At 39.2% G+C, this 14,222-nt stretch overlaps 3 protein-coding genes across 4 annotated transcripts; 1 reads left to right on the top strand and 2 right to left on the bottom strand.

Moving 5' to 3' along the window:
• Positions 1 to 395: 395 nt before the first annotated feature.
• On the bottom strand, positions 396 to 8,214 carry LOC116325079 (cornifelin homolog B-like). 2 transcript variants are annotated; one of them, XM_039607981.1, is made up of 4 exons: positions 8,121 to 8,214; positions 2,192 to 2,290; positions 1,101 to 1,246; positions 396 to 728 (listed from the first exon to the last, which is right to left on the bottom strand). In XM_039607981.1, exons 2-4 carry the CDS (start codon positions 2,286 to 2,288, stop codon positions 633 to 635), a joined length of 339 nt encoding a protein of 112 aa, XP_039463915.1. In that variant the 5' UTR covers positions 2,289 to 2,290; positions 8,121 to 8,214; the 3' UTR covers positions 396 to 632. The 2 variants fall into 2 exon arrangements, with proteins under 2 accessions (XP_039463915.1, XP_031601749.1); XM_031745889.2 differs by lacking the exon at positions 8,121 to 8,214 and adding an exon at positions 4,916 to 5,117.
• On the top strand, positions 6,154 to 9,045 carry LOC120437411 (cornifelin homolog B-like). The gene is made up of 4 exons (XM_039607980.1): positions 6,154 to 6,246; positions 7,833 to 7,946; positions 8,148 to 8,293; positions 8,511 to 9,045. The coding sequence occupies exons 2-4, from the start codon at positions 7,835 to 7,837 to the stop codon at positions 8,649 to 8,651; spliced, it is 399 nt and encodes a 132-aa protein (XP_039463914.1). The 5' UTR covers positions 6,154 to 6,246; positions 7,833 to 7,834; the 3' UTR covers positions 8,652 to 9,045.
• A 1,326-nt stretch (positions 9,046 to 10,371) lies between these two features.
• Positions 10,372 to 13,246, bottom strand: LOC120437346 (cornifelin-like). The gene is made up of 3 exons (XM_039607891.1): positions 13,146 to 13,246; positions 12,865 to 13,010; positions 10,372 to 10,722 (listed from the first exon to the last, which is right to left on the bottom strand). Exons 1-3 carry the CDS (start codon positions 13,192 to 13,194, stop codon positions 10,582 to 10,584), a joined length of 336 nt encoding a protein of 111 aa, XP_039463825.1. The 5' UTR covers positions 13,195 to 13,246; the 3' UTR covers positions 10,372 to 10,581.
• Positions 13,247 to 14,222: the final 976 nt, after the last annotated feature.

Raw genomic sequence — 14,222 nt, 5'->3', positions numbered from 1 at the left:
TCTGTAGGATGAAGATATGCTGAACACTCCTCATTGATAAAGAGGCGTGTTAACAGCTCCTCGATCCCCTCAAACCTGAGCCTGTCTGTCGTTTGTTTCTTCTGTGTTAAGCAAAAGAATGTTTGTGGGTTGTCCCAACAGGTTACACCATCACACACAATCCTTTCACTTTAATTTGTAGGTGTTTTTGAAAAGTTACAGAAATGCGCAGTGTGCCTGTACTTGTCCCTGAGGCACCCCACCGTTCACACCATGGTGCTGGGTGATTTGTTGTGATGTTATTTTGTGCCAGTAAATAACTAAATTTGATCAGTTCTGAATACATCTTATTTATTTAAGACAATGCATCCTAATGAGTGAATAAGAATAGTTTTTTTTTTAGCTTTTTATTTTTAAACTCAGCTCAGAAGAAGATTACAACAACAGGAATCATGTTACATGAAATAGAAAGATTTTATTGGTCAGATTAAAACCTCTATAACGCTATTTTAAAATGAGCTTACATTTTCTTATATCTTTTATTATTACTACATTACTACATATAGGTTTTATCTAAAAATCATGACATGGGCCCCGACCCATGATCTTGATCCATAGGTAACGTGCACGGTGATCAGCATCAAGTTTGAGGGCTACTGGCGTTCCCTGATCACCACCTCACGATACATCTGGCACCAGACACACGAATAACAGCAAAGTACGTTGATGACGTCATCAGTGACAGAGCCCTGCAAGATGGAGAAGAGGAAAAAGAGAGGGCTGTTCAGACAGATTTTTAATTAGTATCCGCTCTGTGAATGTGAACTACATATTTCTTCTTTGAGCTCTGCTAAAAGCTCCATGATGCTGGGCATTACATTTTACAACCAAAAGATGAATAAGGCAGTCTTCAGTAGTAAATAATATAAATTTGGGGACTTTTTTGGGGGTGTGTGGATGCAACTCACTATTGTGATTTTTAACTCCACCCTCTCGGTCACCTTTCAAATATGGTTATTTCTGGCTATAATGCTCAAAAGAAAAGCTTTAAAATGCAGAGTGGCCAAATACATCTGTTTTATGCAGTGCATAGTCCCGCTCCATCTCTAACCCAGCCTTACTTCGATGTTGTGGCGCTCTCTGATGGACTGCCGGAGTAAGCAGGACACCACACCACAAACATCCAGCAGTGGCATTGCGAAGCACCATCCATGCTTACTGGCTGTCTGACACTGCATGCAGGGGAAACACCAAAGGCTGTAGCAACCTTGAGGGAGGAAAAATGTGCAGAAATACAACATTAGAGTATCAGTGTTTACTGTAGTTTATAATCACTATATATCAAATGCCAGCGTGAGCAAGGTTCGTTTTCTAAAGAGGTAATTTGTTTTAGAACTGCAGATAATCATCAACCAAACCTGTGTCTCCTCTGCTCCTTGTGTCATGTCCTGACCTGTTTGTCCTGATTCTCTTTGGCTTCTTTACTTTTGTTTTTCCAGGAATTTTAGTTTTCTGATGCCACCAATGAAAATAAAAAAGTTGTAAAAGTTGTAGTTTGGACCTCGTCGAGTTTGATGCAGTGTTAATGCAAAGTGTTTCATGCACATTATTACATTTCTTGCTCTCATATGAAAATCTGACTGGTTCTCTTAGCGGTGTGCTAAGACGAGGTGCACATTCCTGTGAAAACCTAAGTACGCCCTCGCTGCTTCAATAGGAACCATGAGGGTGAGAAGCAGCCAGGTGTTGTTAATCAGATGTGCTCGATTAACTTATCATCAGTAAGACTTTACCAAATTGCACTCTGATGGTTATGTTTTTGTGGCCTAAATGCTGCAGTGTAGCTGCTGTGTTGCTATTCTAAAAGGCCAATTTAATGTAATGCAATGCCTGGAAAGCATCCTGTTGGTCCTCAGGCAGCCAGATTCCTTTTCAGAAACCCATGCAGTCACGGAACGAGGCCATCAGAGTCCAACAACTACTCGCTATGTGCTGCCTATGCTTTTTAAATTCCCATAGCAGCACGGAAACTTAATCTTCTATATGTATAAGTGGACAGTTTTATAATTTAGATAAATTTAGATATTTAGTCAACATTCTTGAATTTTTCTCAGCTACCTGGCTCTAAACAGAGTCTAAAACAAAGCCTGAGGACATGGTAGATTTAGAAATTACTGCTGTTTGTTTGCTTTGGTTTGCTGGGTAGACTTACAGGTTTTCATATTAGCGGTGCAATCAAAGAGCTCGGTGCTCCATGCTCCAGAGCGGGGGGATATCATCCCCTGGGTGGGCTGCTGGCGGACAGCCATAACTGGAGGAAACAAGCCAGGAATGGAGACACAGAGTGAAACTTTATAGAGGTTACAAACCAGCGCTAGAATACGATAGAAATAACAGACTGCTTTAAAACGTTACTGAATACAGTGTGGCCATCATTACACATACAACAAGATGTTTTCTGGTGCGTGCAAATTTTACAAATACCTGGAGTGACATGTACAAATGATTTGCATGCAGTACAAAAAAGTTCAATATGCAATAAATTACATGATTTACACATATATTTTTTTCTTCCTAATTTTGTCGTTTTTTTGTGCATGTGCGTCTGGAAGGCTTTAACATTTCCTTTACTTCCAGCATCTCGTGCGCAAACTGTTTCATTACTACAGGTTATACTGACATAGCAAAATCAGTTCACATAGATTGCTGTATTTAGCTCATCAGTATAGAAAGCTTCTCTTACCTTTTCTCTGGTTCTCTGAGCTTTGAAGAGATAAACAAAAAAAAAAGGGCTGAAACCCAGTATTTAACTCCAACTAAGGGAGGGGAGGGGACACATACACAAACACACCTCTAGATCAGCAGTGTCACAGCCCTTTTAGTTTAACGGTTAAATTTAATGTCAAATGGATACCGAACCAGTTAAACTAGCTAGAGCCTTCAGCTGTCAGGTCTCTCTTCTGTGGAACCAGCTCCCAGTTTGGATTCAGGAGACAGACACTCTCTCTAGTTTTAAGATTAGGCTTAAAACATTTCTTTTTGGTAAAGCTTATAGTTAGGGCTGGATCAGGTAACCCTGAATCCTCCCTCCCTGCTCAGTGTCTCGAGGCAACTGTGGATATGATTTGGTGCTATATAAATAAAATTGAATTGAGTTGAATCTGTTAAAGCAGCCCAAACATTTGAGTATAACAGGCAACCATGTATACTGGATGCTAGTTACAGACAGTTCAATGAGTTAAACAAAGTGTAACAAGGCTGCATCAGCAGAGACCAGGCCCGTGTAGATGACCAGACAGGTAGCTCACACAACACTTATCATCCATAATGAACTTCACCTCCTGTTATTTTATCCCAGCTCCAGCTTCTCAAAACCTAAGATATCCTCCTCTGACCTTTCCCCTTCGTTTTCAATTAAAAACATAATCTATAAGAAGTTTGCATTTCTTGAAGTTTTAATTTTTGCCAAAATCAAAAACTAAATAGATAACTATTAACAAAATGATGTTACATGTTTCTTTCATCCACAGTCCTTAAATTATCTAAAATATATATATATATATATATGAATATAAAAGCCTTGTTTTTTCTGGGTCTCAGAAGGTTATAAATGTGTAGTGGTTGATTAGACTGAGCAGGCAGATTTACTGTTAGAGATCTGGTGTGGGTAGCGAGAGGGCCACAAAGGAGTTTCTGTAGAACTGGAGAAATGAGGTGGGCATGTTTCAACGGGTGGAAAGGCCCTTTTCAGTAAACCCTGCCCTTCATCCCACCAAACAAAACAATTAGGCATTAAGGGATTGCTATTCTTTTTATGCAGAAACCTCTACTTGGCCAACATGACCCGTTTCAGCAAAGTGATGCACTCAGCAGAAGAGCTCTTAAAGTTCTGACACGTGGAAACATGACACAGAAAATGCACAAACTCATCTTGCCAAAAGACTTATTGAATTAAAATTTTGAACACGTTGCCATTAAAGCTGTATGTTTGTCTTGCTACTGCCGAAAGAGATACTGAGTGAATGATAATGTTTGTTGGGTGTTTAAATAAAGCCATCTTTCACAAATATGTTTATCACATCAGCCTAAAAGATGATGTGTTGAGGGAGTTTACATATACTTTCCATTCTCTCCATATGACCCTAAGGTCACCAGCAGCTGTAAGAAACAGCGTCAGTCTGCAGGTGTGATTGGAAAGACACTTTAAACCACCAAATGCTGTGCTGTTCATCACCTTAGCCCTGACAGAGTGCTAAATAAGAGCTGACATTAATGACAAAATTGTATCACCTTGTACTAAAGATTACAAACAGATATGATGGAGAAGGAAAGGAGGCTGTGCTAACATCTGTTCTGCTGTAGAAGGCAGTGTCCGGCTGTACAAGGGAGCCCGCCAGTCATTTATATTTAACTTTTAATGAATCTCTGCCCTCTGTTCATTGTTCCGCGCAGCTAAAAATATGCGTTTTTGCATTATTATGCTTCTAAATGTAAAAACAAAACAACGTCTGATGCGGAGTGAACATCAAAACATGGGATCTGGAAAGCTGCGAGTCATTGGTTATCACTGACAGTGGCATGGTGGACGGGTGGATGGTGGTTTTTCTGTATATGATGGTGACAGATGAAAATATATTAAATGTAAATATATTAAACTCACTAACACATCTTACATCTTGTCATTTCCAGTGTTTTTTCATAGTAACTCACTTCTCTCTGCTCTCTTTGGGTCACGCAGGTTTTGAAGAAAAAAACGGTTTTCAAGCTAAAGGAGGCGTGGATTCATACAGAAAAGTGTCATGAGGTAGGCCAGGTTCGAACTTGTCATGTAACAAAATACGCACACACACACACACACACACACACACACACACACACACACACACACACACACACACACACACACACACACACACACACACACACACACACCCACCTGAGTGATCCATAGCCAACAGGCCCTGATCCTGTGGCCATCAGGCACCAATGATGCTTGACCAGGTCGAGCTCTAAAAGTCAAAACCAGGGTCTTAAAGTAACAATGCAGTTGATGGAGGAGCCAGTAGCAGCTGAATCAACGACAGTTGAATTCCCAGGAGAATTAGTCAGCAGCCTCGCAGCGTCGATCAGAACAACCCACAGATGTTTTAAGGAAATCAAAAAAGAAAGTCAAAAATTGAGTAATCTAGATGTGATGAAATATAGGCGTGAATAACACCATTCTCTAGTTTAGAGGGTGTGCAAAAGAACCCAACTTGGAAATGTTCCAAGCTTCCTGATAATACAGATAATAAGTCACCTTTCACCACTGCTTCTTTCCGGAGACACGTTTTGATAACATTAAACTTTTCCTGGTAGTCCTCACAAAAACATGGTAAGACTTGGGGGGGAAAAAACATGGTAAGACTTGGGGAAAATGCATTCCAAAGTTGGCTAAGCAACCGTGGTACTTGTTGACCTTGAAAAAAAATTCAAGAATTCAGGTCCAGCACTGATGCCATTTACTAAACACAACTTAAAACTGTTCACACTTGATGAAACTGATGTAAGCCAGTTCAGAGTGCACAGCAAGCGAGGGCGAGTGGACAACAGTCACCTCTGACAATTTTCTCATACATCAGGTTTGCTTGTTGCTTGTTGTGTTTGGGTGGGCAGCTAAAAATATTAAGTGGGCAGCTTGGGTGAGACAGTGATCTCTGACAAAATTAAGCATAATAAAAAAAAAGTGGTCTAGACTAAAATGAAGACCGCTCATTTGTTACACTCGTAGCAGCATGACTTCTGAAAGGATGAAGACAGCAAACACAGCAGGATTTAAAATCTGCAGCTGTTTTTGTGCTTTTGCTTTTTTCGACATGCCAGTTAATCGAGTGCATCTGATTAATAACACCTGGCCGCTGCTCACCCTCATAATTCCTATTGAAGCAGCAAGGGCGCACTTAGGTTTTCACAGGAATGTACACCTTGTCTTAGTACACCGCTCAGAGCACCAGTCAGATTTTCATAAGAGAGAGAGTAATGTAATAATGTGCATGAAACTCGATGAGGTCTATTTTAAGCCTTGCTCCTCAGGAAGTTGACTTCTTTCTCCTTGTTTATTCTGTGACTTTGTATCTTCTCTGTCATTAAATCAAAAAGTGTGTGACCCTTTGCAGGACTAAAAGAGTGCAGAGCCTTGTTCCCTCACAACACCCCTCCCCTCACAAGTTTTAGTTTTAAGTAGCACTTCCTCTGATTTTTATCAAAGCTCAAAGAACCAGAGAACAGGTAAGAAAAACATCTTGAAGCAGTCAGCATTCTTTCTGAATTTGTGATACTGTTTGGTGTCATTTTTCTCAGCTAGTGACATGTAGAACTTCGGTTAATGAAACTCAAAACAGAAAGATGCTGTGAGCTTACATGTGCAACAACAGCATTTTATTCCATGAGTGAAACAGCAACAAAGTAGACATTAAAAAAAACTATCTTTACTGCGAGTACAGGAAGGTTATAAGCATTTAGGATAGAACTAAGATATTTTAATGACTTTGCATTAGTATGTGGTCAATTTTATGCAAATCCCTAAATTTTGTATTAGGATATTTAAAAGCAGAAGTATGTAATTAAAGACATGCACACAAAAAAGCTTTAAAATTCAAACAGCTTCTTGACCAAAGAGCAATAACACTGAAATTACCTTTACATGCCAGCATCTTAGTTATTCCATGAGCTAGTGAAAGTTTGTGTTTTCTTGTGGTTAATTAAGTAATTTAAATTAGGAAGTCAGAAAATAATAACACGTGAAATTTAAGGCTCGATACAAATACAAAGCTACTCCTGTTCTTGTTGATGTTTGGGCCGATGCTAATATTAACTCAAAGTTAGCTAAACTCTCAAACTGTGAACATTGTAAAATGTATAACAAAGGAACTGGACCGAAGGCCACCTTCACCTTTCAAACACGATTACACGGAGCTTTGTCTGCCTTGCAAGCACACCTGCAGGTGTGCTATTGGCTGTATACTGTCAATTTAAAATCAACAGTGAACCTCAAATCTGTGTCTTTGAACTATGAGAGGAAAGCTGAGCAGGCACAGTGCGACCATTAAGACTAAAAAGGCAAAGTTCTGCATTACATAGTGTTTTGGAGTTACTACATAGACAAAGGATGGTTGATTATGGAGGAAATATGAGTAAAAGCAAGTCCTCTTTGGCTGCTTTCCCACTCATCTTTAGTCCATCTCTTGTACCTGACTATTTTCAGAGGAATGCTTTTTGCTTTTAAGCCACTTCACACTGACCTATGAATCATTTAAGCATAAAAAAATACAGGTTGAACCAGTGTTATATCTACACAGCCTAATAAAACATGTCAGATCTAAACCCAAGTATGCAGAGATGCATCTGGCCCTTCAGTTGATCCATCTACGGTTCACTGAAGCCTCATCAGAAATGGTCTGAGTGGAAGTGAGGCTGTTAAGAAGCTGTTCTTAAGGAAACAAAACAGACAGAAAAGGCTGAGGTCTGCCAAGTTACACAAGAATTGCACTGAAAATCAGTGGAAACAGGTATGATGGAGAAATTACTCCAAAATAGTGGATCTTATGTTGAGGTCTGGACTCTGAACAGTATTTGGTGATATCCATAGGTTCTAGACTTTAGATAGTCAATGGCCGTCTAAAGCATGCAAAGATCCTTGTAGAGGGTTCCTTGCACCAGGAAACACCGTGCTGTGCACGTTACAGAAACAGCGCTGTAGACAGTAATATTTAACACCAGTCTGTTGACTTTTTCAGATTCTAGCTTTGGATCTCCCCATACACAGCAGCTATAACCACTATAACCCTTCATTCTGTCTCATTTCTATCTTCCAGCCATGGCCGCTGTCTACCAGCACCCCATCCAGGTAGTGACGGTCGCCACCACTAATAAAAACTCCAGGCAATGGAGCACCAACCTCTGTAATTGCTGCTCTGATATGAGCACCTGTAAGTGAAGCCAGCAAACTTTACAAACAGCAGTGATTTCTGCATCAACTCTGTGTTATTCTGAATCTCTGCTACTTTATTGCAAAAAAAAAGTAGCAGAGCATATAAAACACAAGATGCAGGTCATGAAAGGAGATGTTAATGAAAACTGTTACAAACTCAAGCATATCTTACTTCTCTGTGAGTTTTTCTTCCCTCAAGGTTGCTGTGGCCTTTGGTGTTTACCCTGCATGCAGTGTGAGACAGTCAGTAGACATGGATGGTGCTGCGCCTTGCCTCTCCTGGACGGTTGCTGTGTGGTGTCCTACTTACTCCGCAAGTCCATCAGGGAGCGCTACAACATCCCTGTAAGGCTGGATAACCAGTAAAATTGAAAGTGAAACCTATTTTATTGGAAATAAGAAAGAAAGCTAAACTTAACAAGCCCAAAGTGGATAATATCACAACCCTGTTTTTGATGTAGTATCCAACACATTTTAAACTGTTGCAACCACGACAGCTACAGAGAGACTACATTAACTCCAGCTGCTTGATCCTCTCTCCTTCTTCTCTCCTCCTCTGCAGGGTTCATCCTGTGGCGACTGTTGTCAAATATTTTGGTGTTACGAGTGTGCTTGGTGCCAGATGCATCGTGAGCTGAAAATCAGGGCCAGGCAGGCACCTGCCATCTCCACGGTGGTCACCACACAGGTCATCCATGGATAGAATATCAACCTCGTGTGTCAAGTGCATGTCACTTTTTCTTAATGAAACTTATTTGTCATAATCTTGCAATTAAAAATCATGTAAGAAACGTTTAGTTGTTTTTACAGGTTGAAATGAAAGCAAAGAAATGTAGCCCTGTTGTATCTGCTTTCTTTTTCATTGCAGAGCTCTTTGCGAGTGCTAGCATGGTGTAGGTGATACATTACAGCCACATTAGTTGCTTTACTTTACACAAGAAGAACATTTTTATTCATTCTTCTATGAAGGTGTTTGAACTTTTCATAAATGCTTTGTTAGTGCATTAAAATTGAGCATATATCATCACATAGCGTATAATATCATCACTTTCTTCCAAGCATCCCCCAACTGGGTTTAAGCTATGCTAAAATAAAGCATTCATAGTCACCTATCTAATGCATTCTTTCACCTTTTTTATACAAATGTATGAAAACACATGTCTTCAAACCTTTCACCCTTTTCTCAAACCCTAAATACAAAAGCCAAAATGACCTGCATCAAAACTGTTCTTCTGTGGCCAAAACCACACAGTAGTTTTAGATCATGGTTGCCTTAGCAACGTTTAGCCCATTTATAATTAAACAGACCATGACTGGGCTCATGTGTAACCTGCAATAATTTTACAGTCACCCACATATTGCCTTCCTTCTCTTTCTTATGGTTCTTGTTCAGCATATTGTCTGCTGTTACTGTAGTTTCTTCATGTATGTGTGGATGTTTGTATCCAGCATCCATTTCTGGATTGCCTGTTTAAATATGCTGCATCAGATATGTTTGTCTCCCCCCTTTTCATTTAGAAATATAACAACATAAAAACGTATATACTAGTGGCATTAAAAGATAAACAAATGACTGAAGACCTTCTTTGGGCAGCCCAACAGTGCCCTCTACAGTAAAGTAGATGTTAGCACAGCCTCACCTTCTTTCTTTCTCCATTATTTTGTTTCTAACCTTCAGTAGTTTGGGCTAAAATGAATGGTTAATATCAGATCTCCCCATGAGGTGATAGATAGATATTTCCTGCAGTATTTTATGGGTTAAAGTGTTTATAGTCATATCGACAGGCTGACAATCTTTGTACGAGCTGTTTTATTAAGCCAACCAATTTTTATTTGTGTTTCTCCATCAGATCAAAGGCTTTGCAGAACTGGCCAGCTGCAATTCTTCATTTTTAATAGATTTATGTTGTGCATTTCTCAACAGCTTTTTGTGTATGGAAGCCTACAAGTGCCAAAATGAATGAACCACATCAATTAAATTATTAGTTAAACGTGTCCATAATTAATTAAAATGGGAACTAAATAAATTAATAATGTATCAGATGTTTTCAATGAAATGAACTGATATTTAATTAATTACTTAATAGTGTGTTTATTTTATTCATTTTAGTATTCGTGCCTTGGTTAACACATTCATTCTTAAGTTTTTCAGTTTCATGTAGGCCAAGCTGAAGTTTCAGCAGAAACCGATCCTTCATTTAATTGAAGAGATTTTATATGAACACAGGTTACACCCAAGAAAAATTACAACAAGAGCAATCATGTTTTATTAAGCATAGAGATTTTATTAGTCAGATTAAAACCTTCCCTGAGATAACATCCTACTCACTGATAAGTCAATGAAACCTTTAAAAAAACAAATCAAATTTTAAAGCTTAAGTGTTTAAAACTGTATGAAAGAAAACTAACATGGAACACGGAACCACACTTCATGATGGTCAGAGCTAATGACTACACTGTAGTAATGAGCTGTGCAGGGCTCTGAAAATGACAGCAGATAGGACGCTATGCTACTTGATTGTCTTTGGCAAACTGAACTAATCCTTTCTTACGTGCTTTATGATTACAAAATGCAAAAAACTAAACAAAACCCCAAAGCACAACAGGTTCTGAAGATCAAAAGTGGTTGTATCTTATCCACGGACCACCTGAGTGGTGACCACTGATGAGTTAGCAGGCTGCTGGTTTTCCCTGATGTTCAGCTCACGATACATCTGGCACCAGGCGCAAGGGTGACAGAAAATTACGTTGCTGGCGTCATTAACGAACGAGCCCTGCAGGATGGAGAAAAGGAAGAAGAGAGAGAGGGAGAGGATGAAGCAATGAAGCAGCAGGAGTTACTGGGATTTAATTTAATGTAGCTGTCATGCAGTCATGTGCGGTGTGGAGTCCTGCCTGTGCCCCTAAACCAAAATGTTTAACTATTAATCACAATTTTGCTAAATAAAAGGATCTAGCTTGCATCAGTCACATGACTACCATTTAACCAATGATCGCCCTTGAAAGTAGAGCACGCTGGTTATGAGCCGGGAATTAACTCACAAAGAAAACGTGCATTTGTTTTGCCGCCTGAGCAGTGCGGAGTTGTAGGAGAAAAACAAATTAATTGGGAGACGCAGACTGATGCAAAGGAAACCAGGTGTACAGCTCACACTGTAGTCTATAGCACACAGTAGTATTAGCTTATTATGTACATAGTGGTCAGTTGTTCTTCTGTGGCAACTGATGAATTGAAACAAATGAGCTTCTCTACAGGGCTTATATTTTAATAAAAACCATCTAATATGCATATCCACATAATTATGGATTATTATAATTACAATATTATGAAAAAAACACTGTATTTTAAAAATACATTAAGAAACAGATTATATTAGATTTATATTTCAAAGCAAACTGAAGATGTTGGTTTAAGACTGTTCACACTGATTGTTAATTATTCTGAACCCAAACCAACATGACTAGAAAGAGAAACATGCAGATGAGGTTTTCCTGTCATTTACTGAAAGTAAATTTCACATCACAACATTCATATTTGTTTTATTAAGAATAAAGATTTAAACAAAAGCGGCAGCCTCTTTCTCTTTATCTGCTAAAAGCTCCACTGTATCCACACTAACTATCAGACATCTGATGCTGGTAGGAACATTTAGCTGCTACAGCTGCAAACAGGCTGATGACAGCAGTGAGAGTAACGTGAACAGAAAAGCTGTGTCCCTTTAAAATGCCGTGTAGAGCTGGGTAACCAAATATGTGAGTTTTTCAAAACAAGCAGCCGCAGGTGCAGTTTTCTTCCGTATGTAGACAAATAAGAGAATTCAAATTTGGATAACTTTCCATTTCCTCTTTCTAATTTGGATGCAAAGCTAGTCCCTAAAAAATGTCATCCCACTCAGTTTACTGATGCCACTGAATGATAAGGTGACATAACCTAACTTGTCTTCAGCTCGGCCTTCTGTTTTTCTGTCAGTAGTTTTGTCTCCAAACCATCCACCACAGCAGGTCTAACTATCATCTTGTAAATCTTCATTTTCACTCTTGCAGCAATCCTTCTGTCAACATTCATCTCCATCCACCCCACCCTGGCTGGACCCTTATTTTCACCTGTGTCTGTTGCTTTGGATGGTTGACCCCAGGTACTTAAAGAGGACATGAAACAATACAAATTTAATAGTATAATACATCAGTGAGCCCTTCCATCAAAAACTTAAGTAGACGTAAAACTTTCTGTGATGCTGGAATTAAGAAATGAGTGCTTAAACATGTGCAGCGCCATCTTCTGTCAGTATGGAACATGACGTCATGTGGTTGGTTAGTTGCTTCTAAGAGACTTAGGCACTTATTTCTTAAATTCAGTTTCACCCTTCATCATCTCTTGATTCAGTAACTCGAATATGCAAATGTGCACATTTTACCAATTAAACCCTACAGAAATCCCTATAAATTAAGGCATCGATCCCCAACCTTTTTTGCACCACGGACCGGTTTATGTCTGACAATATTTTTACGGACCGCCCTTTAAGGTGTCATGGATAAATACAACAAAATAAAACCAGTACCGGTACCAAAAAAGAACATTTATTTATAACACACGGGAAAAGACCCAGGGAAACAGAGTTAACGATAAAAACGATAAAAACCCTGAAAACCATAAATTTCACACCCGAGCATCAACTCTCGGTACCAAATGACTCACGGACCGGTACTGGTTAGTTGTCCGAGGGTTGGGGACAGCTGCATTAAGGGATGTAGTTTTGCTAATGTGAGGTTTTAACATCGAACCGTTTCTCCACCCCAAAAACAAAAGTGAAAACTTTAAAATGGTTCACAAACTAAGGCTTGATGTCCCAGTGGGGTCATCAATCTGTTACACACAATGTTTAACATACACCCCTCCATCCCTAACCCAGACTTACAACAATGTTGTAGCGCTCCCTGATGGACTGACGGAGTAAGCAGGACACCACACAGCAAATGTCCAGGAGTGGCAGTGCGAAGCACCATCCATTTTTACTGGCTGTCTCACACTTCATGCAGGGGAAACACCAATATCCATAGCAACCTTGAAAAATACACAGAGACATTTGTTTTTCATTACATATTATTACATTACACTCTGCTACCTTATTGCAAAAATAGTCTGAGGAGACGATTTATAGAGAAACTGCTGTTTGTAGGGTTTGAATGATTAACTTACAGGCCCTCATATCAGTGCAGCAATCACAGATGCCGGTGCTCCACTCCATTGCACTTATACCTGGAAGAAACAAGGCAGAAGCATAGACACAGAGTGAAGGATTTATTTTGTCATAAAGATAATCACTGCTAGAATATGAGAAAGGTAACAGACTGGTTAAAATTATTGCTCTCAACGTGCTGCTTGAGTTACGGCTGGAACTGGTTCACGTAAATCACTACAAAAACCTGGAAGCAGATGTAGAAATGATCTGTGTGCAGTACAGACAAAAAAGTTTGCCAACAAATGGCAAAGAATTTACACACAGATGTACGTACACACATGTACATGGCAAAATGGGTTGTTCATATATATCTTTTAATGTGATTGTCTGGTAATAGTCTGTGTGCTTTTAATTGATGTTGTGTTGCTGTGTCTTCAAACCCTTTTTGTAGAACTTAAAAACAAACAAACAAACGAAATGATTAAAAACAAAGTTTTGCAATAACCTGAAAAATATGTTGTTGTATTATAACTGCATGTGCAGTATCTGCTGTTCAGCTGCACTCCTATATCTAACAGATGGGTTAATGCACGTTGCTAGACTGAACCATGCGCTGCAGCCCTGCTTTCAGTGATAGTATGGAGATGTTCAGTAATAAGAAAATATTCCACAGGCTGCTCACAACTTTTCTTGTCATTCCTGTGACGTGTCCATGGTGCAGCTGTATAGTTGAAGTTTCAGTACTTCAGCGTCTAGCTAGCTACACAATAGGAGACAGCGCGAACCTTCTTAAACTGGCACCTAATTTGAACTCCATCTCACTTTACTTTAATATCACCCAACTCCCAAAAGGTCTCTGTGTAGTGTGTTACAAAATGTCTCTGTGAGCTAAATGAACAGCTGCTGTATAAATAAAACCCACTAATGTGCCACACAGAAAAATAAAGGTGTAACAAAGAGAGGACAGGAGAAGAAGATAAATCATTATTTTCAAAGAGAAACTTTATAGACTGAAGAGGTCAATTTTACATCTTCATTTTAGAGTTTCTTTATCAGATATTGGATGTATGGCAGAGACTGAGGATGATTATAAC

This window comes from Oreochromis aureus, linkage group 3, assembly GCF_013358895.1.
Source record: "Oreochromis aureus strain Israel breed Guangdong linkage group 3, ZZ_aureus, whole genome shotgun sequence".
In the NCBI taxonomy this organism is placed as follows: domain Eukaryota; kingdom Metazoa; phylum Chordata; class Actinopteri; order Cichliformes; family Cichlidae; genus Oreochromis; species Oreochromis aureus.
Note: the sequence above shows the minus strand (reverse complement) of the source record. Positions and strands in the feature narration are given on the sequence as shown.

Coding starts and splice junctions, on each gene's coding strand:
- LOC120437411 (XM_039607980.1), top strand. CDS start 7,835: ATGGCCGCTGTCTACCAGCACCCCATCCAGGTAGTGACGGTCGCCACC. Junction 7,947..8,147: donor CTGCTCTGATATGAGCACCT/GTAAGTGAAGCC, acceptor TCTTCCCTCAAG/GTTGCTGTGGCCTTTGGTGT. Junction 8,294..8,510: donor GGGAGCGCTACAACATCCCT/GTAAGGCTGGAT, acceptor CCTCCTCTGCAG/GGTTCATCCTGTGGCGACTG.
- LOC116325079 (XM_031745889.2), bottom strand. Junction 1,247..2,191: donor CACCGCTAATATGAAAACCT/GTAAGTCTACCC, acceptor TCCTCCCTCAAG/GTTGCTACAGCCTTTGGTGT. Junction 729..1,100: donor GAGAGCGCCACAACATCGAA/GTAAGGCTGGGT, acceptor TCCATCTTGCAG/GGCTCTGTCACTGATGACGT.
- LOC120437346 (XM_039607891.1), bottom strand. CDS start 13,194: ATGGAGTGGAGCACCGGCATCTGTGATTGCTGCACTGATATGAGGGCC. Junction 13,011..13,145: donor CTGCACTGATATGAGGGCCT/GTAAGTTAATCA, acceptor GTATTTTTCAAG/GTTGCTATGGATATTGGTGT. Junction 10,723..12,864: donor GGGAGCGCTACAACATTGTT/GTAAGTCTGGGT, acceptor TCCATCCTGCAG/GGCTCGTTCGTTAATGACGC.